At 41.0% G+C, this 23966-nt stretch overlaps 1 protein-coding gene across 6 annotated transcripts in view; it reads right to left on the bottom strand.

Moving 5' to 3' along the window:
- TENM4 (teneurin transmembrane protein 4) overlaps nucleotides 1-23966 on the bottom strand; it is a 1267116-nt gene that overhangs the window by 171868 nt on the left and 1071282 nt on the right. For all 6 annotated transcript variants that reach the window (XM_083820251.1, XM_083820252.1, XM_083820255.1 and 3 more), the window contains 3 exons: nucleotides 11190-11360; nucleotides 6134-6348; nucleotides 1042-1252 (listed from right to left, as the gene is read on the bottom strand). In XM_083820251.1, the coding sequence (XP_083676377.1) occupies nucleotides 1042-1252; nucleotides 6134-6348; nucleotides 11190-11360 (597 nt within the window). The remainder of the gene's footprint in view (nucleotides 1-1041; nucleotides 1253-6133; nucleotides 6349-11189; nucleotides 11361-23966) is intronic.

Below are 23966 nucleotides of genomic sequence, written 5' to 3'. Positions count from 1 at the left end.
TAGCACTAAAAGTGAATATTGGGATCTTAATGACTGCTTTAGTAAGACCTAAACTTTTAATTAACCTGCCAAGACAAATCACAGCCCATAGCTCTTAGGTAACTATTGCAGACAGCTGAGACTCAACACCAATGCCTCTTCTGGGAGAGGGATTAACGGCAGCTTTGGACCGAGTCTGCTTTTTTCAGCAAAGAAAAAAATTCCATTAAGCAATCACGGTGGCTAGCAGAAAGCTGAGTGCTAGTTTTATGGAGCAATCTTTAAATTACAACCAAACGAATCTGGGGATATGAAAAGGTTCTGCGGGTCAGTAAATTTAAAATTAAACATTATTGAGTCAGAAACAGATTCTGGTATTTACAGAGGGAAGTAAGAATGCCCAGTGTGCTGGGTTGTCAAGCAGTCCGCAGGCAGCATCCTTTCCTCCTTGGACAGCAACTAATCAGTGCCTGCGCGCTGAACTGGCAGGGCACTTTACTGCCAGAGAAACTGAGAAACCTGTTAATTTGTACTTCTTAAGAAATCACAGCTTCTTTCTGTTAGCAAGGAGAAATAGAGATGCCTGTTATCGTGGTTCCTACTACTAAGCCTCGCAGCGCTCTTTGGTGGTTTTAACCCCAGCGCTCTGCCTGAGCTCCTGCTGCAGTAATTTTGACAGTGCTCAAAGGCAGGACTGTCACACAAAACCGTTGCATGGTGTTGCTCTGTGCTCTTCAATCATTCCTATACCTCTGCTCCAGGAAGGGGGAAAAAAAAAAGAAGCTAAATAAAAATGAGATCAAAGGCAAAATGAAGCAGGGAATTTCAAGCTTGTAATCCAACTTTGGCACTAGGTAGAATCTCCTTCTGGTTATAGTTATTAAAAAGGCATACAAAATACTTACGGGGTATTTAGGGCCTAACAGCATTCAGCCTGTTGCTAAACACATCCTCTACAAGCCTTCTCTCCCCAACCACACAAAGGCACCATGCAATTTGAGTATGTGCATTAATACCTGGCCTCAAGGCAGCCATCTGAGGAATAAAACAGGAAATCCTTACCAATAGCAGTCGTAAGAAAAGAAACCACTTCCGACTCCTTGCCATCGTTGTAGAAGGCTAAATGCCATATGCCTGAATCCAAATACTGGATAAACCCCGTCTCATGGCTGGACAAGGGCACAAAAGCTCTGTGCTGCCGCTGAGGTCCTTCTAAGCTTCTCGCCTCCTGCGTTAGCAGACGTCTTCCATCAAGGAGCTCGACAAAGTCAAACTGAAAAATAAAAAAGAGTGATGGTTGGGTGAATTTCGGGCTGAGGAAGCCTAGCCTCTTGCTCCTGGTTTGTTTTATGAAGGAGACAGACATATTTTGCTTTGAGTATTAGAAATGTACATACATGGATGCTTCATAAACAGGTTTTCTCTGTTGGTGTCTACCCAAACTCAAGCATGTTCCTGGACAACCTGCAAGTAACCATTCTGGAAGTAACAAGTATAAGAATGTAGTTCTCTCTAATTACATGGGCCAAGAAACCACCTTTATTTAGAAAGTGATTTGGGGCACACTGACCTTACTGACACACTTTCTCTAGAGACATAGGCAGGGAAAGCTGAGGTCCAGGGAACGTGGCTAAATTGCACTGTGAGTATAATAATGATAAAGAGATGCTACTCAGAAGCTTTTTTGTTATTTTCTTTGTGTCTTGGCTAACAAGGAAAATAGGCAGAAAAAAAAATTATCTAGCCTAACTGGATAGATTGTTTACCAGAATTGTGAAAGGTAAGTGGTATTTGTAAGTAAATTCTGGTGTAAGTTTTGCAGAAGTATTTTCCTTAGCCAGTAAGGGTTTTTCTTAAAGCAATAGCAGATGTGGTCAAAAGATCACAGAAGACGAAGATGGAAAACAGATAACCTAATGTATAAAAGGCCCATTTACGAGCTGGCTTCTAGAAATTTTCTTCAAAAGAAATTTTTTTTTTCCCCCCTGGGTGACTTCAGGTGAACAATTGCTTTCATTTTGCTATTAGCATTACAACTACCTTTTGTTCCCTGTTTAAATAACTCCACCGACTTTCTGCAATAATTGTATTTTGTCTGATAATATATTAATGGGACAAGTCAGATACAAGTCTAGCAGACATCACAGATGTGAACTGAACCTTGTCTAACCCGACTCTTATCTTGTGCTCAGGTGAACAGAACATTTTGTGAGCAAAACGCAGCAGCTGGGGCACAGCCGTGCTTCTCTGTGCCCTGACTTTACTTGGGTTTCCCTCTCTCATCCAGTCAGTCAAATAAGCTTGTAGGTTTTGGTAGGACCAAGGAAAACAGGGAAAAACACCACCACTTATTTTTGTACCAGCAAATGTTGCTGCTTTAAATGGTTGCAACAAATTTGGGCTCCTTATCCCTTTTGACTTTGCCATATCAAAATGTGGGTGCTTCTGTTATATTATTACGTTGGCTGGTATACTCTTCAAGGTACACCAAGAGTTGATGGCATTTTCTCTCCTCTTGCAGTTATTACTAAGTTAAAAAGAAATATTTGTTTCCAAATTTATTTATTTTTAGAAATAAACTGTATATGTCCTACCTTGCACACGAAATGACAAAACTTGTCCCTAGAGTATTCCTCATTATTACATTTTAATTATTTATTTGAACTTTGTTTTGAATTTGCTTTATTCATTTTTTCCTATTTCATTTCAGCACGTAGATCATTCAAATGTGATACTGCACTGTCTTTTGAGAAAGCAAAAGCCAGAACGCCTGCGAAGGGCATTCCTTTGGCTGTCTACGAAGACAGAAGCAGAGTTGTTGTTTTGAGATAATACGATGTAAATACAAAATATAAAGCCTACAGGTATGTAATTGAAAAAGCATATTTGTTTTGGAAAAATATGAGACTTTAGCGGTTTTAATTTTCAGAGGACAGAAGCGTGAGGTTGTTCTGAACAGCACCGTGCGAGCCAGACATTCGCAGCCGCTCTGAGGATGCCCTGAGGGCATTTACTGCTTGCTACGTATTAGGTCTAGACGCTTAAAACTTAGTGGGATGAAAACAATTTCAAGGCATCCAGCTACAGTGAGCTGCTGTTGTTACAGTCCATTCCAGGTTATGCTTACCTGGGGCTTCCTGCCAAATGTAAAAGTTTATTTTTATAAATATTTGCAAGATGGTGCTTCAGGTGTTGGTGACTTTGCGAAGTTACTAAGCTACTAGCTGCAAATATGAATCGAACCGCAAATGGATTATGTGTTATTACGTTTGAATAAATTAGGAGATTTTTAATGCACAATTAGAATTAATGCAAGCAATAAAATTGTAGACAAAATACCAGTTTAATAAATCCAAATTGTATAAATGGAAAAATGCCTCCCAAAGGCTGTGATGGCCAATCCCTAAAAATAAATATGTAAAAAATTTGGCCCAGGTTAAAGAGTTTAAAAATGATTTGATATGGGAAGATTACATTTAATAGACCACAAGAAAATTGTGTAACTTTTATTATAATTTGTTGAGAAGAATTAGAAGTGCCTTTTGTTACCAGTAAATTATTTTTGGCTTCTACAAGCTCTATTTTTAACACTACAGAAATTTGGAGGTTGCACTTTCTTCTGATTATTAATCTCCATGGTTGCTGGCAACCTTCAGTAGTAGATAGGTGATCACAGACAAAGTTTCCAAAAAAGAATCTGGAATAGTTTGTTGTTTTAGCAGGGAACATTATAACTTTTAAGATTTTACCAATTTCAGGAATACAGGCTAAGGGGCTACAGCCTTGGAAGCAATTCAAAGATCTTAAAGAGAATAGTTTGTCCATAGGTGCATGCTACAGAAAATTGATTATCTAACCAGAAGAAATATCTAATCATCTAGTACAGAAGAAAATCTGATTGTCAGCTCAAATTTTATTGCTGCCATCAACCAGATAGGCTGGGAAAAAAATCAACCCCTTACTGCTCCCTTCCAAGGAGGAGATTATCGCTGCTTTAAGCGTACGCTTTGCCAAAGTCTTGTTTGTGAAATTCATTATAAAATTTGGAAATATAAAACTCACTGGGTAGATTTACAGCAGATACTCTGGATCATGCAAGAGAAAAAATGATATTTGTGTCATATGTTTTAACTATGAGATACAATGTTAACACAAAAAGCAGGTTACCTATTTAATGACTCCTAAGGCTAATAAATTATGGCGAGATTAAGTGCTAAGGATTAAACTTCATATAAAAAGATACAGAAGGAAAACACTGCTTTAATTGACGGCAGATTTTAAAAATATTAGGAAAAGGGATCATTTCAAAACTGAATTAAGTATTAGCTAGTAATATATCAATATTTTTCCAGTATCTGCAGATCCATTTTATTTCTTCATAACAGGGTGGGACTGGGGTTCTGTTTCTACTACTCTTATTTTTTGGATTAAAATGTCCCTCTGGTAATTTTTGGTGATGTTTTGGTCCAGATGCTGATTTTTTATATGCTTGGCAGCTCTTGATTTGTGGCTATACAGAAAGCAGCACTTACAAGGTCTTGGTACAAGTGCATTGCCTCCTCCAGCATGTAATATTGACAAACATGTGCCACATCCCACATTTAACATAGCAATGAAGAAGTCAATGTGGGCTTCTTAATTGCTTAAAACATTAGTAATTAAAACATTACTGTGGCTGGGTGAAGTGCCCCGCTCCATTTAAGCATTTTGCTTTAAATTCAACAGACTTTACTTAAGATTTATGTGTTAAATTTCACAATTGTTCTTTAAACAATTGAAACTATTCATGTAATAAGTTCTGTTTCATAATGGATATTAATAATCATTACAAACAAGGAAAGCCAAAGTAATACAGACTTCTGATCTACAGTTAGCATTATTGTTGTGAGCATGACCTTATTATTTTAATAAAACAGGAGGTTTAAACTCTAAATGTCTCAATCTCCCCTTAAAGAGAGACTGATTAAAAATGGGTAATAACAGCACTATTGTGTCACTGAATTTATGACCTGCTGATCCTACTGAAATACTTTAATTCTGCAGAAAAGAAGGCAGAGAAAGCGTAGATTTATGACACCTCTTTGACATAAATAAGTTGCAGGTGTGTTAATATGTGGAAAATACCATATTACCCAGAAAGGTTGTAATAAACATATTTGTTTGCTTAGAAAGAAAATAAAGACAGGGTATTTCTATAAATCTTAAATTGCTGTGTTGGTTGCTGGACTTTTCCGTTAGTAATGGAGGAGAAGGGTAAGTTAGAACATTAACAGAAACCTGGTAATACTTTGCTAACTTGCTGATGCAAGTGGGAGCAAGATGTTTTGCACTGCCAGAGTTACGCCCTAATGCATTAATCAATCTGGCTAAGAGCAGCTTACGAATGAGACGGAAAGTAGAGAAAGTAATGTACAAAATCCTTATATAAGGGGATGGTTATTTGGAGCTTTCCCCAGAAAGTGACTTCTCAACACAGCTTCTTCGCAGGTGTGTTAAGGAAAGCAACTGCTTTCATTTTAGCCCTACAGAATAATAACCATATCTTGATTCCTGCTGAAGTAAGACAGTGGCTTTCTGTTAAAGACTTGATTTTGTTTGGTTATACACCAGTTACTGTGTCCTGACCAACCTCAGCTTCATCTGACAGCCAACACACATAACGTGAAGAGTGGGCTCAAGGCATTTCAGCACAGCAGGCAAAAGTGAATCGTGCTCCCGTGAGGGTGAGAAACTGGGGTCTTGCAGCTCTTACCATGGGAGGGGAGGAGAGGCTGAAAGCGGGGCACATGGCATGAAAGCTGGGGACAAGGGATGATTCTTTTTGATGTAGTTTCGGTGAGGCTGCTGCTGCAAGGGGCACTGGTGGTGGTTGATGGAGCTGGGAGCAGGAGGGTGATCCCCTCACACAACCCCTTCTGCCCCCTGGCAGCTTGCTGCCTTAGGCAACCGCCTGCTTTCCCTGAGCCTACAGCCCATGGGGTTAATGTGTGTGACAATCTGGTAACTCTCCCTTGTTTATCTTTCTCTGGATATATCACCTTTATTGTCTTGCAAGCACGCAGCAAATTCCTGAGAGAAACAGCTGAAATAAAAACAGCCATGAGAACAAAAGTTATAAGACAAGTGTTGCTTCATTGAAATGAGGTTCCGTTACCTGTGTATGTGACGGTGGAAGGCCTTTTCTGCCATAGATGCCAACCAGAGCGGCCTTTCCTAAGGACACATTGAATTTCAGATGCACTGGGTGGTCGATGAACACCTGAGATCTCCAAAAGATACCAGGAGGGATCTTCTGTGTGGCTCGTCTACCAACATCGATTTCTCCAGAGTCTATAAAACTGTCGTCTGGAAAGAAACTACTGGGCTTTCCTGCCAAAACACAGGAACAAAAAACTTGGATTAGCCTTAGATCCTAGAAGTAATCCAACCGTACTGGTATCTGACTCTGATCTTGAGAAACAGACTATTAGTGTCGCGAGGTCTTTGGAGTACTTTGTGTAGCCAATCCTTATGATACGAGAGGAAAACTGGCAGGGTTATTCTTGGCTTCAGTAACTGTTTTGTTTGAAAACATGAATACGGGAAGAGCAACCTGGAGAAAAATGACCCTTTGTTCAAACCATAACATTAGAGCTTGTGTAATTACATTACATAAAAATAAATCATCTTGCATTATAACACAAATGAAAATGAGTTCACTGATGGAGAAGACATCATTACATTAGGAGAGAGAAGGGAAGTAATAGTGAGGTAGACACGTGTCACTGAATGGAATGGCAGTGTGGAGAAGAGCAGCATGAAAGGATGCCTAAGAGGGGAAAGGAAAATGCTTCTCCATTAAATTAATGCTGGAAAGCAGTATCAATATTTCAAATTTGTTCAACAGTTCAGAAAAGGCTAAAGATAAAAAGGACTGAGTAAAAAGATGATGGAAATCATACCCTGCACGTCAGTACTATCTACTAAGAAAACTTGATGGGTTTTAATTAGGTTTCAATATAATCTGTGAAGTGTGTTAGGATCATCCATCCTCCTTTAGCAGCCAAACAAACGGAGGCATCTGTTTTCTGAAGCAACCACCAGACTGGAGAGCCTGAGCGTGTGGATGGCAATCAGCACTCGTCGTAACATCCAAGGGAGTCATCGGGGAGCTCAGCATCCCTGGAAAACAAGGCTGAGGAACTCCAGGTTAGACACCCTTACACTCACAGTTCTCAGAATTGGTGGCTGCTTTGAGAAAACCTCAACTCCACGGAAGCCCAAGGAGTATGGACAGAATGCAAGCTGAAGTCCCCAAATGCTGTCTGGCCTTTGCCATAACCAGTGGCCACGCAGCTTCACCTGCAGCGCAGAAAGAAGATGACAGCAACTGCTTAGCAAACAGCCTTTAAGGACACTTGTACTTGATTAAAAAAAAAAAAAAAAAAAAAAAAGATTTTGGCTTTAGTAAGGAGAACATCATATCACCATCGAGGTCTAATTATTAAATTTAGAAATCCAAATCAATTTGTTATCTCGGTGCCATTACACCTCAGTACCCTATGTTGCACAGATCAAGCAATTCTGATAAAACGAGAAGAAAACTTTCAGGAACACGCAGTATTTTGCAGGAAAATCAAATTATGAGAATTTTTCTTCCAGAACCTACGTGTGGGAAACAGGATATATGAAATAAAAGTATCTTTTTCTACGCAGAATGAATTAAAATGAAATAATCTTAGAATTTACTTGCCATATTGAAAAGGTGATTGGTAGAGCAATCTCTCATTTTACTGTTTTGAGTTATAATATTTCCTTTAAAAATTAAATTTCTCCATATATCATCCCAATACAAACTCTCCAGAAGAGACAAAAGTAAACTGTTAGCTGTCTCTCCAAAATCCACATATAAATTATATGCATATTGACAGTTAACAAAAGGAGTATCTGAAGATACTTCTTTGTAGACAGGAGATTTTTTCTCTTCTATTGTATAAAACATTTTAGAAGAACTTTTGGTCCAAATAAGGCTAATCCCTGATTAGCTAATTAAAGTTTGCAACTGCAGACGTACATTGTTGGAGTGGGGCTTGATGGTACGTTTCATTTCTGTGCTGTCTCGTGGCTGAAGTTTTATGCATACCAGCACAGTCTAGAAAACAGCATACGCCTGTTCATAGGAAAAAGCTACTGGTTATTTTATAAGGTCCTCATTTATCTTTGTTCATCAAATTCAGATAAATACAAGGGGGAAATCTGGTGACTTTTTATCCTTTTTTAGTCAAAGTGTATATTAATAGAGATAATCAGAAGCAGCTTAGGTAAATGGTTACTGAATTGTTTGTGCTAAAAGAGTACAGCTGTACAATGGAAATCAGCTAGCTTGATTCCAAAGGGGATTACTTTATAAAATGGATTGTAAATATTTATTTGGCATACTAAAAATTACTTTTCACACCGTTGGGATTAAAGGAAACAGTTCCCATGTCTTCATGCGAAGTTTCTTATTCCATTATTGTAAGGTGAAAAGATTCAGGCTTCTACTAAAAAGACCTAAAGACATCACCTGTTGAGGTTCAGATGAAGGATTTATTTTTCTGATTGCTACCGACATGTTTTATAGATTCATAGAAATTCAGATGAAAATCTAAAGTATTTGATATGCGCCCTGATTGTTCATTAATAAGGACTGCACAGCGGAGTGAATCGGGGAAGGTGAGAATTTAATATGATAGATGGTGCTGTGCCGGAGAGAGCCTGGAGAAATTGAGCACAGTGTGTATTCTGCCTGTACGCACAGCACTTGCTCAAGCAAGAAAAACGTTTGTGTGATTGAAAAAGACAATTTCACATAAATAATTGTTTGTACATGCAATTACAAAGCTTGTATCTCCTCTTGGTGGAGTGTTGTAAGGCTGAAAAGGCGATGTGAGCCGGGCTACGCCGTGCAGCCAGCAGCTGGAGGTTCCCTGATGCAGAACGGCTCGCCACCAGGCTGAAGTCAATCCCTGCTTTGCCGGGTTTAACCTACAGTAGGATCAGGCCCTACAAATTGGATTCTTCATAAAGAAAGTACAATAAGAAAGCAATTTCGGCTTCTAATCAGAAATTAGGTTTTAATCAGAATATTTGACTACTTAAAATTAACTTCAGGTCTGAATTCTTAATTGGGCTGTCAATTACTTTGCTCTTTCCATGCATCACCTTGAACTTTTTAGTTGCCGTAGCAACTCTTCCTAATTTATTTGGTTATCAAAATGAACCATTTCGTTTCGGCCCCTGCTGAATCTGCTGGTATTTTCGATACCAAGGTACCCTGACTCATCAAAACACTTAAGAACACACTGGTATTCCTCTGACTTCAATCACAGTTAATTACACGCTTAAATGTAAGCATGTGATTAAGTGCTTTGCTAAACAGGGATGGGCTTAAACACCCGTAAATGCTGTGCTAGAGCAAAGCCACAGATGAGAACTGGCAAGGCGTTGGTAATGATTCATTCAGATCAGCTGCACGACTATTCCAGACCGTTTCAGTGTGATCAGGAGTGGTTTCAAATATGGTTTAATCTATTTTTTAAAAAATGGATTCCAATCACAGAAATTCTGATTTAGAACAGCAGCCACGCAACACTGCTAGTCCAGAACTGGTTGCATAGTCACTCGATGGGGAGAGAGCTGCATTTTCAGGCTGGATGTCATTAGTCCTGCAAGAAACATCTTGTCCTGATGTGGTTTTTCTTAGTCAGGACAAGATATTCTCCTCTAAACCTACAGATTCCCAAACATCTGTATGAAGCACAAACTTGAGGGGGCTTCTGATGAAACTGCTAGGGTAATTTCCAGATTTCTTTTTTTAGCAGAGCTTTTTGGCAGCAATCTAAACTTCAATTGACAGCACTAAGCATGGCTGAAAAAGAAATCAAGTGGAGGTCTTTGATTTGGATGGCAGTCTTAGATAAATACTTTCGTTCGTTTTCATTTTGACTTTTAAAAGGAAGTGGACAGATCAAAACTACATGTTCCAAAACCAAAACATATGGCAAGTTAGAGGGGGAAAAAAAAGGATCTGTCTCAAGTATTTTTGAATACAACATATGATATCTGCAGCTTGCTCCACTGTCTAGTCAGGTTTGCTGAGAATAACTCTCTTAGCTGATTTTCCCTTGTAGGACGTTTATGTCAGCCGTCAGTTGCTAGTAAATACACTGTTTTAGGGAACACACATAATTAGGGCTTTTATTTGGACTGATAAAGGCAGATAAGCTCTTACAGGAAAAAAAAAAAAGACTACAATTAATTTAAATTAAATAGATAAACATAAGCTCTCTGCCAAAGTCCAGGGAACTCTGGAAACTTTTGAATTCAATCAGTTGCCAGAACAGTAGCAAATCTCTTACCCCAAAACCTTCCTCCCCCAAAATAAATAGCAAAAAAGCCAAAGACTTACATTTTACTGGAATCTGTTAGCCTTGTATAAAGCAGCTCGACACACAAACAAAACAGCTTTCTGAGCATTTGAATTGCAGAACAGCTTTCTGAATCTTTCAATTCCTCATTCCTCCAAGTTTTGGGAGGGATAAAACACCTGCCCTTGCAGGGTTTACGGGTGCTTTTGGCAGTGCTGCTTCTATACAGAGCACAGGAAGACGTCAAGCTGCTGGACTGACAAACCATCAGCTGCTTCCAATTTCAGTTAAAGGTGCGAGCTGCCAGCACCACGACACTTTGAGGAGAGCAGGTCTTCCATCTGGCCAGCTTAGCAAAGAGATGTCCAGCCAGGGAACGCCAGTACCCACTGGTTCTTTGGTCCTCAAAACATTTGGCACATGGTGGCAATGAGCAGGCAAAACCAAATGTTTTAGTTGGATCCACTGCTCCAGGAATCATTTACTTTTCAAGATGCTTTTTCTCCATGAAAATAGGCATTCGAGGCAAGGTTTTCACGATGGACATCTGTAGCCTTAGAGATAAGGTGCAGAGTTCCACCTTGAGAATGCCTGAGATGTGTGATGAGGATTGTACACGCTTTTACTGCATCAGTGAATATCAGAAGGGTATGAAACTTAGACACATACGGAAACAAGACTGACGACTACTAGTTCTAGACGTGAAAAGACTGGAAAAAGCACCTGACAATGGCAGCATTGAGGGTAATGGAACATGAGATTGGGTGGCTGGAGTTCAGAGGCAGACAGAAGACTCACGACATGGACACACACCAACCATACCTTCACTGGTTCCTTTGCCTTTCCTGTCACGTAACTCTAACCCTGTGCCCCCCGAAGGATATAAGGAGACGTCCGTTGGCACTGGCCAACTGCTGGCCGTGTCTTCCGTGATTTCATACATCTGCCCTTCCATCGGCTGCAGGTGCCAGTTTAGGCCAAACAGGTGCATGGCTGTGGTGAGCAATGAGAAAAGTCATCTTTTTCTGCCTGGGAGAGATTCAGAACTTGTAGCAGGGGAACTTCCTAAACCCTCAGTCCACTGGCTTATTGGTGGTCGTTGTTTTGGGGCAAAAATGGGATTTGTGTGGTTAGACAGCCCCTAGTGATTCTACCGTACCGATTCCCTAAGTCTTTACCCCCACTAAGTCTTTACCCCCACTAATTCTTTACCCCCGCTTGAACTAGTTTTAGATCACCTCTACCAATCCACCCTGCTTCTTCCAGTGGAACCACACCTGATCCACGGCCTGTGGGAGGGAATAATCGGGCACCGTGTTTCAGAAAACTCCCAAGGCTGGGGTGACGATGCAGTGAACATGAAAATACAAGGGGTATTATTTCTCAGCATACCAATAGATCCTACGAAATTGCTCTTTGGTTTGCTTTGCTGTAGTCAAAGCATATTATGTAGGTTCTTTTTTCTTTTTAACCCATCAATTAAACTCACAAGCCCCTCTGACAGTTTTTCCTAAGTAAGACCAAGAAAAACTTAATGCAATTTTAGATCAATCTTGAAGAGATCCCTTTGTGCTCAGCACCAGGAATGCAACATGACCACGAGTGAGCGCTCCTCAGTACAATTCAGCTTCCCCTACGCAGATCAAAGATACATCCTCAAGGTTTGAACACAAGGAGCACCACTTAGATTTGTGTGACACCAGGACATAGCTCTCTCTAGGTTTCTCGGCCATGCAAAGTCATCCAGTGTACACATGAATCTGTTTCAAGCCATTACATAAAGACAGGTGAAGTTAAGGAACAAGACAGAATGCTTAAAAAGCAAACACATGTATGTGGAGTATGGAAAATTGTATGCTTACACAACTAATACTTGCCCCTTGAAAACAGAAAGCAAAACAACGTGGCTTTCCGTATCAGTTCTTCCTTCCCCAGCATAAACATTTCATATTCAATCAGGATCCAGTTTAGCTGCAGGCTCTCTACAGCTAAATGATCTGATATTTGCTACACTTGGAATGACATTTCTTTTCTAAGGGAGTGCCTTGATATTTTGCTCTACAATTTCTCCAAGAAACTGTGCAATGGCACTAGAATCACAGCCTTTTAGCATAAAAAAAAAGAATCAAAAACAGTGCAGAAATAAGAGCATTTCCATTTTATATAGTTCTCATTTTGTTCACAAAGGTACATCTGAGCTTGGCAAACACTGACAGGGACAAGTGGTTAGTTTATTTAAACCTGTGCATCAGGAACAATCTTTTCAAGATGACTGAAAAGTAATCGGAGTAGTTCTCCAAAAATGGCATGTTTAGGTAATTTAGCGAAATCAGTGACTTTTTTCCACTTCAGTCTCAATTAGGTCATCTATCATTTACTAACATGAATAAACTTGTCTTTGCACTAACACAACATCACAAAACAAGGAGAACAAACGTCTCATTTTACCATGTAAACTGGGCCTGGGATTGTTAACAAAGTCTGGGTCATTAGGAAAGAAAATACTCTCCTAAAACCCCCAAGCAGCAAGGGAAGTCTCCCAGGGAGCTGGTCACAGCCCAAATGTGTTTATCCAAGTACACGTACCCAGAAGGAATACCACCAGCACAACTTGTGATGCACTCAGGACACTTCGGGCAGTGGCCAGCATTTTGATCTGAAGGGAGAATATTTGGCAGAGATACCGTGCAAGGGAAGAGAAGAAATCAGACTGGGAGCAACGAATTTGTATCAAGCGTTTGGCATTGCTACGTTTGCATAGTATCTTTGTGCTTATATGGCCCTCATCCTCGCCAGGCTGCCTGGACACGTGTTCACAGCTTTTAACCTCATAAAACCTCATCAGGTGGGAATCTGTTATTTCTACTTCTCAGAAAGCAAAAAGAGAAGTATATCGGATTAGAGGACTGACTCGGTTCACTTCTCTGGACATTTGAAGGAGACCGTGTGTTAGTCCCCTTAACTTACTCTGTGCTCACAGGTTCCCGAGCCCTACAGGTGTTGCGTGCACCCCTCCTCCAGCAGCTTTTGTGTAAGCCCAGTACCAGATGCTGCCTGTACACGCCGTCCAGCGACCGGACCTCTCCAGGGACCAGAGTGCTCCCCAGATGCTGCAGAGCTCTTAGTGTGGGTTCCCACGTTAACCACGCGGGTGTTTGTAGTCAGAGGAGAATGAAACCCGTCTTCTTCACCCCTCCAAACTCAGGCAGTCCTTGACAGCAAGCAGTCCAGATGCCTCTGCTGACCTAAGTGCTTAATTCCAACTCCATCTACCAGATGCCTTCAGATTACGACATGCATGAATTCGTACCAGGCATCGCTGGCTCAGGCATGAATTGAACCAATGGCTTTTCCACTAGACCATTTGACACACTCTTGGCTATCACAGCTTAAGTGTCTCCTGTCCTCAGTAGGAATTTGTTGCTTCTACATCGTTCTTTACCGCATGAAAATGAAGGTGAAGAAGTCAGCATTGTTTTGGGTGCAGAGGGAAGACTACGAGCATTTCTTACAGGCATGCAAAATGCATTAAAAGCACTTGAGAGGAAATGTCTTAGGAAGAGAAAATCGTGCTTCAGTCAAAGGACAGAGCTCGTAGTCTGGAAGTGCTGTGACTTTTCTGCGTATTATCCATCTCCCTGAGCAAGTGAATCATGGTTCCATGTCACCATCCATTCCTAAACGTTTGCAAAGTATCTTACAATGTCCCAATCTAGAAAATATGACAGAATTATAGGTAACAACGATGCTGTCTGCACTATCACGCACAGATAAAAGTATCTATGTTATCATACGGGCCTGCATTAACATGTCAACTTTTGCCTTTGGTTAATAGATTTTCCTGAAGCAAAAAGCTTCGTGTGCCTTGATCCCAACATCGCACACATGCCTTATGAGAATGAGATGTATGCACACCATGCATACAAAAGTGCAAAAATCTGAGAAACAGAGGACTATTTGAACAGCATTTGATTACTAAGTGGCTTTAAAAAAAACAGAAAACAATGCAAAAGCTTACACTTCATGCTCCATTAAGACTTTCTAATTTGATGTTTCCAAACAATATAAAAACCTATAAATATTCACAACCGTAAGACAAATAGCACATAATTTCTGCTGCAGGTGAGTAATAACCACAAAAGCCTTTCAGAAATCAGAACAAGAAGTCCAATTTGCTTTGGAAACACACTCTGGTGTTATGTATGTTACTAGGAAATCTCCTGGCTAAGTATTTATCATTACTATCTACCAAATACCAACAGTATCTGATTTACAAGCTGATGAAAGATTCAGTCTTCTGCTTTACCTCTAAGTGCCATACTCATGCTAAAAAGTCAAGCAGTAACAGCAGTGGATGCTTTGGGTCTCTAAATCTCAGTGGGATGTGTAAAACTGTTGATGCACACAGTTGTTTAAAGGTTTTAGGACAACACAAATCAACCTTGTTCTGTGCTAAACTGATGCAAAGTTCTTTCGTGTGGGGAAAAAAAAAAAGACCATAATCAAGGAAAAACCCTGGAACCATAGATGAGAAACACAGTCACATACTTTGAAGTGTTAACGTTCCTAAAAGCAAAGTAAGGCTGTAAAAATAGTTTGGGATTCCTGATGTTCTCAGTCTCCAGGTCAATTGAACCCACTGCTGACATTTTCTCTTTGGCTTTTTTTTTTTTTTTTTTTCCCTCTGCTCAGCTAGATATAAGATGTGGCTCTCAAAGAGCAAGTGCCTTCCTAAAAGCCCCCATGTCCCTCCCCACCATGCTGCTCAGTAGATATTCAGATATTGAAGGCTCCCCATGTATTAAAAGAGCACACTGCAATTAACAACCATTAGAGCGTACCCTTTTGTAAAATACCATGTAGCTTTCACTGCCTGGGAAGCCTCCTGACATGCTCTTTGCAGAAGCTTTGGTTACATTCCCCATGGCTAATAAAACTCTTTTGTCTGCCTTCCCTTGAAATGGAAACAATACGTCGGGGAAACCCCGCGTGTGTGCTCTCTGGGCCGTTTCAGCACCAACAATTCGGATGATGTGGTAAAGGCATCTGGGACATCTGGCTCATTATGCTCATGTTTTGACATCGAGCACGCTTGCACACTTTTAACTATAGCTGCACGCTAGCAAAAAGTGCCCCGAACCTTGCTGAATGGGTAGCAGAGTTTTCTGTGGCAGAATAAACAGTCTTGTCCTCAGTCCTGTGGCGTCTCTGGCTGCCTTCTTGGTGGGCAAAAGAAGGGAGTCAAACTCCCCGGTCCTTTCAGGGTTTGATGGCTCTGCTGAGCTCAGCAATTCATCCACCGCGGTGTGATGTGGCTATTCATTTGCTGGGCTCAGATTCGCTTGAGCAAAGCAAATTTACAAACAGCTTTAGCATCAGATGAGCTACTTAACCACCCAAATAAATCATCGTTCATGCTGGTGGCACCAAGTACTCAGGATCATGATTCTTCAGGTTTTAACACATTATTCTCTTTGGCATCGCATTATTCCTACTCTACAGCAGCTTGTGGAGACCGTAAGCAACATTAGCTGATGCTGTTAAGCCAAATAAAGAGGAACACCCTTTCAAAGTTTGCTCTCAAGAAACCCGGGCTCTGGGGCATCTCTGTATTATTGCCACTTGCTTATGACACAGCGAAACCCTGGAGTCAAAACATCTTACTCAGCGGAGCAGAGAACAAAGAAACTGGAAGAGCATTTCGGGTGAAAACGGACAAAGATAATAATTCACATGGTCAACAAAATGGACATCATTTGGGACAGGTTGATGGAGCGAAGGAGTTCGCCGAGAGAGGCAGATGATTGTGATAGATCACGGGGAGAAGAAAAGACAAGACGTGCTTACTGAAGCATATGAGACCCCCAGAAACCACACCAGTCAGCAAAAAAAAAAAAGAAAAACACACTGCTGGCCCTTTATTATCTTGTTGCTTTGCCCAAGGCGGCAAGCTAAGTGTAATAAATAACCAAACCCAATCAATTATGATGTTTGAAATTAAGGCTACGGCCGAAGCCACCAGCTGCTTCTCTGGTGTTTGCTAAATGCGTTCTCACAGACTCTGCTGCTGCCTCCTCTCCTGTCCTCCCTGAGCTATGTCTTGAAGGTACTGCTGCTGCCTTAGCGATTCCTCACCCGGCCGAAGCTCCTCGAGAAGCTAATGAATGAAGAAAATAACAATTGTTTTACGATCTTGCCCTGAACAGTGAAAAAAAAAAGAAAAGGAGTTTCTCTGAATGGAAGCTCAACAAAAGCAAGGAGTGAATCATCAGCAGCACGAGCGTGGTGCACAGCCTGGATTTACACGGAGCCCAGAGAGCAGTCAGGCGAGACAGAAAGTCTTTGGGGCTTCTAATCTGAAATAAAACAAGCCAAAGGAGTGCTGCTGGTAGGGAGAACGGTTTTCCAAAGCCCCCCAGTGCAGCACGGGGCAAAGAAAGTGTGAAAAGACAGTGTGAGGGGTACCGGTGCCATAATGAACAAGAATAAAAATGCGAAAAAAAAAGGAGGAAGGTGAGAAAAATACAGGTTAGAAACCAAGAAAAAGAGGGAAGATTCAGAGAGAGCAAAGGAAAGCAAAGAAAGAAAGGGAATAGGAAAAACAGCTGGAGCTCAGTCAGTGGTTAAGAAGATGTCTTGAATATTTTGTTTCTTTGCTCCCCCGTCTTTTTGCGGAATCAAGCATGAGATACGTGGTGCTTACACATTCCTCTTTAACCTCCAGGTTCAACAATCAGTCTTATAATAACACACTTTCTAAAATGAGACCTGAGTTTTACTTTTTCTCCTAATTGAAAAAAAAAAAAAAAAAAAAAGCTGAATTCCTCCACTGAATTACTCAGGGCTAATTTTGACTCAAGTAAATGTATTGCTTTCACTCCTGTCTCTGGAATAAACTTGACTGTAATTATCTGGATAACTGTCTCTCTACACTGAAATTATATGATTTCTGTAGAAGTGGGAGAATTGACTGTTGCAGAATTAATCATATTTTTGTGACATTCAGTGTTATGAAAAGGAGCCTTTCAGCATGAAATAATCACTGGTTTGTCAATCTTCAATAAATCAAGGAAGAGGCGCGCAAGATTAAGGAGAATGGAAGCGGCAAAACAAACATTAGAGAAAGAAAACAACCAGTTTGTTTTTCGCTTTCACTGCTGTTTCTGTTTCCGTGCTGGACAATGTTTCTGTGGCCTGGAGAGGCAGGACATGCCAACACGGCAGACATCGAGGATTAAAGTATGTCCTGTGGCCCTTTTGGTGTCAGAAGGGGGTAAGAGCAGCAAGCCTGGATGTGGTGTATCGTACCTGCTCTCCTTGCTTGTAAGGCCAAGTCCTGGCTCCTTGCGGGGTTCATCTAAAGGCATGCGGCTCTGATGCTGCAGCGATTTAATGCCCAAGTACTAAACAAGCTCTCGGACCTGGAATTGAAGTCTGGTATCCTTACTGCAGACCCCAGTGGTCCGTAATATCGCGAATTCACACCTTTCCCCTGTAAATACCTGGTCACTGAGCCAGGCGCTGCGGGACAAAGAGAGCGCAGTTCCTGCACGGACTTTTGCGGTCACCTTGGGACTGAGAACTGCACAGCCCTCTGTGACGTTACCAGCATCTGGAGTTATTTCCTATGGGTAAATGCCCTCCTTTCACGGCTTAGAGCACTTATTTATGGAATGGAAAACCCGACTTGAGAAATCACCCCCTGCCCAGACGGACGTGAACCTGCCCACCGTGTGGGAGCAGAGAACCCTACACACAGCCCGGCTGAAGCCAGGCCTGGAAATGCAAAATTAAGAGGCCTCGAAGACCAGAGCCCCAAAGACAGATCGATTGCGTGTTGTTTAAGTGAAGACACAGCCTGCGGCTGGGAGGTCCCACGGTTCTGCTTCCTGCCCTGTTGGTTTATTTGTCACAGGGCAATCATTTAGAAAAATAAAACAGAACAAACCAAAGAGGGACGTTTAGGGTAATGCCCTTTATTGTAAGCTCCCTGACTGGCCCCTTCCCAGATTGCTCAGTGATCCAGCTCCAGTGAGAAAAAAAAAGGTTTTACAAGCCTTCTTCATCGGCTGGGGATAAAGACACTCTGTTAGGCCAGGCTGCAAATTCTTCATGCTGAGAAATGGAGAACCCTTACTGCCTGTCCCTGGGTGAAGCGAGTAGGATGAAGGATTTCGGTGCTAAATAGAGAGATAATTGTGTCTTTTTTTTTTTTTTTTTTTTTTTATTGCTTGGCCATTCCTCTACATTCAGAGCTCAAACTATGAAAGCACCAGAAGGAAACCTGGGTTTCCTCCTTCCCCCAGCCAAAATCACCACCTGCAAAGAAGGAATTCAAACGACTGAGAGCTTCCTACCTCTTAAAATGTTGCCACCAGAGTAGGAACTACCTCTCAGGGAAACAAAGCACGGTGTTAATCACCTAAATTCCTGGCTGCAAAGGCATTCACTTGCTTTGATTTGACACACACCATTTATTCTCTGACCCCTCCTCACTGAAGAGCTGTATCAAAGATTTCCAAGACAGAAGCAGATGGTCTACCAAATAGTATTAGTCCCTTCTTAGGAGAACACTTTATATTTTAATTTAGTCCTCAATTGCTCTTAATAGGGAAGAAAAAAAAGCTTCCAGCTGAAGCATCACATTTCTTTGAAACCTTCAAGGAAGTGACTGGGAGGAAGACATGTTATAAAATGAAGCAGTTAAACTCAATGTTTGTTCGATGCAAAGAGTCAGCACTTCCTATTCAATGTCTTCCTAATTACCCCTGGGGATCAAAGACTTTCAAGTGATTGCCTGTCCATTCAGACTGCTAATAGATGATCACTGGCCCCTCCAGTGCTCTAGTAGCTTGCTGGATGCTTCTCATCTCCTACAGGGAAGAAAACTGCAATTTTAAATGCTTAGCATATTTTTACGGGTATTTTTAGGAGGATTTTTTAAAGCGTCAACCTATAGGAAAAAAAAATGACATAAAGGTGTTGTGGCTTATCCAAGGAGCTGCCTGCTTAAATAGAATCTGTAATTTCCTTCGTCATTGTGAACGCAGAATAGGAAGTTGAAGGATGGATCTCAGCAACATTTTGCTGCTATTAGGCAGCTTACTGCACCAAAGCAGCTTATTCCAGCCCCCACAGCTCTAGTAAATTTGGTGTTACACGTGCTCAGCCCTTTCTCAGTAAAATAATATTTTCCCTTCTAGATACCCTTTCTGGCAGAGACCATATTACTATAAATATTACTGAGATATTTCTTCGCGATCAAAGTCAATTATAAGATGGTCCCACTGTACCTCTAAATGGAGTTTTAATTTGTGTATATAATATTAGAAATAATGGTTTTCCCATTGGGCTACTCACTTCAATTAGAGAAATGAGGACAGGCAGCCCTACCAGAGGGCCTCCTACCTTGCTTTGCAACTACTAAAATTCCGGGCTAGCCTGTTGTGGACAGTATAATTTTACAAACACCATTTCATGACATGCTTATAAACTGTGAGACCCTGGTTTAAAAGGGTGTAATTTACATTGGTAAATCAACAACCTCTCACATGCTTCCTTCCTTATTAACTCTGCCAGATATCGTGAGAAAATCTGCTTTTCCAAATTAGTATAATAGGTTGCTTAAAGTCTGAAAGACATAGTTTTGTTGCTTCAAAATCACAATCTGTTACCTTCACCCCAGCATAAGAGGTGGGATCAGAGGTTACGTTTAGTATCCCAGCTTAGGGGCTGAGATCGAAACATGCCTGTATAATTTGATGAGTGAACAGATCTGTCAGATGGCTTGTCAGCTCATCAATCCTCCTGAATTTTATTCTGAAGATGAGTAAAATGAGTTGAGAGTGCTGCTTATGGTTTAATCCTAAAATCAGCTGAAAACTGCATTAGTCACCGTGCAGGTTGAAATAGCACTGGAGCCCCCGTTGGGCTGTGCTAGTTGATGTAAGAAAAATGAACGGAACGGCAGTCTCTGAATCCCTCGACACCCAAAGCACAGGTTTAACGTAAGCTGTACTTAGCTTGAGTGAATCCAGTGACTACAAGAGTGTGATGGAGGTGCTTTAAATGAAGCACGAATTTACACATTTTGTAGATCAGGGGCAGAGAGTGCTCCATTGTCAAACCTGAATCCTAAAGCTGAATACGATTGGCTTGGTGGCTTTTTGAAGAGATCTGAAAAAAAATCATCTGCACATGTATTTAGGGGTATCTTATTGTTTTAACTGCTTTGGCCATGACAAACACATGGGTATGTTTAAAGCAGGCTAACAATCTTTTAATCTAGTTTTTAATTTGCTTTATATGAACTTGAAAAAGAAGCAGATTGTTCCAACAGTTCATTTGGAGAGAGATTTATTCTTTTTTTCTGTACAAAAGCTCAGCAAATGGATACAAATGTACAGTCTGAGAAAGCTGATAAACTGGGTGACACAGCACAATTAATGACACTAGATTTTTTTATTTTTTTTTTTCTGCCCAGACACCATGGGCAAAACCCAGCCCAGTACTTTGAGGTACTATAAATCTAAGTGAATGGTTCAGATCAGTGTGAAAAGCTCTCTCAGTAACGAAGCCTAACACAACCCGATGATTTGTTCCCTTGGACTTAGAACTAAATCCAGCACATAGATTAAGGCAAGTGCTGGCAAGTGCAACCCACAGCGCTCTCTTAAAAGGCCCACAGCCATCTTTATATTTAATTACACCTAAAAAAAAGCATTTACTAAAGAAACTCAAAGTTCGCCAAGTCAAGCGCTCAGAAGTGAGCGAAGAACAGAATTAAGATTGCGTGTGCGATTTTAGATCAGCTCCTGTATGCATATGTACCCTGTAATAGCCTTTAATTCTCTCATCACAGGCTATTTCTTTTTTCCACTGGCCCAGTGCTGAGCAGAACAATTGCACAGAGATTGCCACTCAACCCTGGCAACTCCAGCATTGCAGCACGTTCAATTGCTTTCTAGGGATGCCATATGTGCAGCCTGGTTGGTAGCAGTAGGAGGGGGTTGGAAAGGGGAAGAATACACTCAGTGCAGACAATTTTGCTACAGTACTCTAAATAGGTCCCTCCTGAGCATGTGTGAACTCAGATTTTCTACTTTTATGGCAGCCAACTCTGTGTGGACCAGGAATGTGATAAAGCACACACCATTGTTTGTTCTGTCTAATAGAAAAGAGCTGTCACCATTCGCTGCTACCTCTACTCTTCTGCAATAAGAGCACAGAATAACTGTAGGTTGAAGGGCAAAATTTTGTGTAAGTTGATGACTACGCTAGCAGTGGAGATCCAGAACCTGTCTTCCACAAGTCTGTTTAGGATCTGTTTGCTTGTGATCACTTTGGCCATGGTCATTTTGTCTCTTCCTTAAACAAAATGTACCAACGTGCTTTGTCAGGGGCATCGTGCTCTGCCTTGATCCTTCATCCCCCAAAACTACATTGATGCTAGAGAATTAAACACTACCAAGAAATATCGCCAAGCAGTGAAACTTGGAAGTCCAAAGAATTAATTTGTTAGAACGAACTCTGCCATGATTTTGGCTCTGGTTAGTCAGCACCTGAATTCCTGAGCATAGGAATCCTTGCTAGGAAGGACCAGAAATCGTTCTGTGCAGATCTCTTTGGCTGTGACCATCCACGAGAGGTCAGGAGAACAGAAATGGACCCAGTCTGGACCAGCTGGATTCCTGGAATGGTCCCAGATACACTTATTTCACAACCTGGAGTAGACCATGCCCACCTTGATTGGAGAAGGTGCACTAATATAAATAAACTGCTGCTGACCACTGGTATTAATACCATTTGCGATATCATTATGCTTGGATTTGAGTGTTTTGTATTTTTTCTTTCCACCAAAAGCCCTAGAAAGACCGTTTGATGTTTGATTTCATTATAATTTTTACCGTAACTGAAAGAAATTCTGCTCCACTGATCATCGAACTAGAGTTCCTTTATAAGTACATAGTGCAAGCATAGCCATCCTCTCTGCTAACCGCCTTGTTCTGCTTTGCTTTTTAAAGAGTCTCTTTACATAATGAAGTGATGGTACAGTTGTACCAGGCAAGCAAGGTGCGATGCTGCTGCTGTGCTATGTGCTACCATAGCTGATAACAGCAAACATATGCTGTTCTCATCATCTTCCTAGGCAAAAGCTTCTGACTGCAGTAAGGACAGGAATTTAAGGTATGACAAAATGAAATGAAGAGGAAAAAGGCTGGTGATGGTGGGAGAGTTTATCAGATTTTCATTTAAACAGGGCTTCAACAACCTCCACCTACCTATTGATTGAGCACTAGATTCTGGTATCTCAAAGTGAACTGTGCAAGTGGTCCTTTTGGAGCTTTTAAGTTTCAGCAGAAGCAGTGATGTTGAAATCTTGTCACAGAGGCAAAGAGCGGGTTGGACATCTTGTTCTGTATGTTAGAGGTCATCTGGTGTGTTATCTAGGTGATATACTTAACTGCAACACTTCACTTAGCACTGTAAAGATGTGTACCTACCACATATCTCAGCTTTAACTACAGGTAAAAACAAACCTCAGAGAATGCCTCGCTGCACGCATCCGATAGAAACGTATGACCTGGCTGCAGATAAGGGTTCGAAGCCATCTTCTAATTTATGCTAGAAAAGGATGGGAGAGAAACACTGAAGTATAACTCAGAAATGCTTTTCACTGCCACTGACATCCCTAACTGAGCTTCCTCTTCTGCCTAGTTACCCACACTAACGTACGGTATTTAAAAAAACTGAAGGAAAGCCCATTACTGGAAACGTTTCTTTTTCTCTCTCCACTTAACTGCAATTAAATTATGTTATTTCACAGTAATTAGTATGAAATAAAAACACAGACTTGAGGAGAACTCCTTCCAGTAGATATTAAGATCTGTAAAATTGATTTCTTTTCAGTGTCTGTGTGCAAAGGTCAACCTAAGCCGTGAAATGAAGATTATAGCAGCACATCTGTGGCACTGCCATAAAGGCAAGGTCAGCACTTTCGGTGTCAGCATGCTGTTATTTTCTTTTCTGGGGGCTTATGGCAACTATAAAAACTCACTAAAAGCAACTGATAAAAGCTTATAAAAGCTGAGAGCTCATATCTTGCCATTTACTAAAAAGAGGGGGAAATTAAACTCATCCCTCCTTGCATTAAACATTCTTAAATTTAAGAAGGGATCAGGCAGCTAAAGGGCTAACTGTGGTGTTACGTGACTGGTGCCTGGTTTCATGAGGCATTGATGCAAACCTCAGGATCAGACGGAGCCCTCTGGGTATACGGCCTCGGTCCCCTTTCGACCAGTTCCAGACTCAATCATACTGGTGGTCTGCTTCTAAAAGGAAGCCATTCTCCCCGAGACCCCACAGTGATGAAAGAGGATCCGACTTTGACAAACGGACCTCTTCATTCAGTGTCAAAATAAAACAATAAGCAGAAATAAAAAAGTAATATATAAGAAAAAAAAAAAAACACAAAACAGAACAACAGGGAACCAGGGAGTAATCTATATAAATCTAAGACCATGCAGGAAGTTGATAAAGGAAGCTGAGGGCATGAAGAAAAAAAATCCATGGCCTGAAAAAAGAAAGAACAATAGAACA

This window comes from Anser anser (genome assembly GCF_964211835.1).
Source record: "Anser anser genome assembly, chromosome: 1".
Classification (NCBI taxonomy): Eukaryota; Metazoa; Chordata; class Aves; order Anseriformes; family Anatidae; genus Anser; species Anser anser.
The sequence above is the reverse complement of the archived record's forward strand: the minus strand, read 5'-3'. Positions and strand labels throughout refer to the sequence as shown.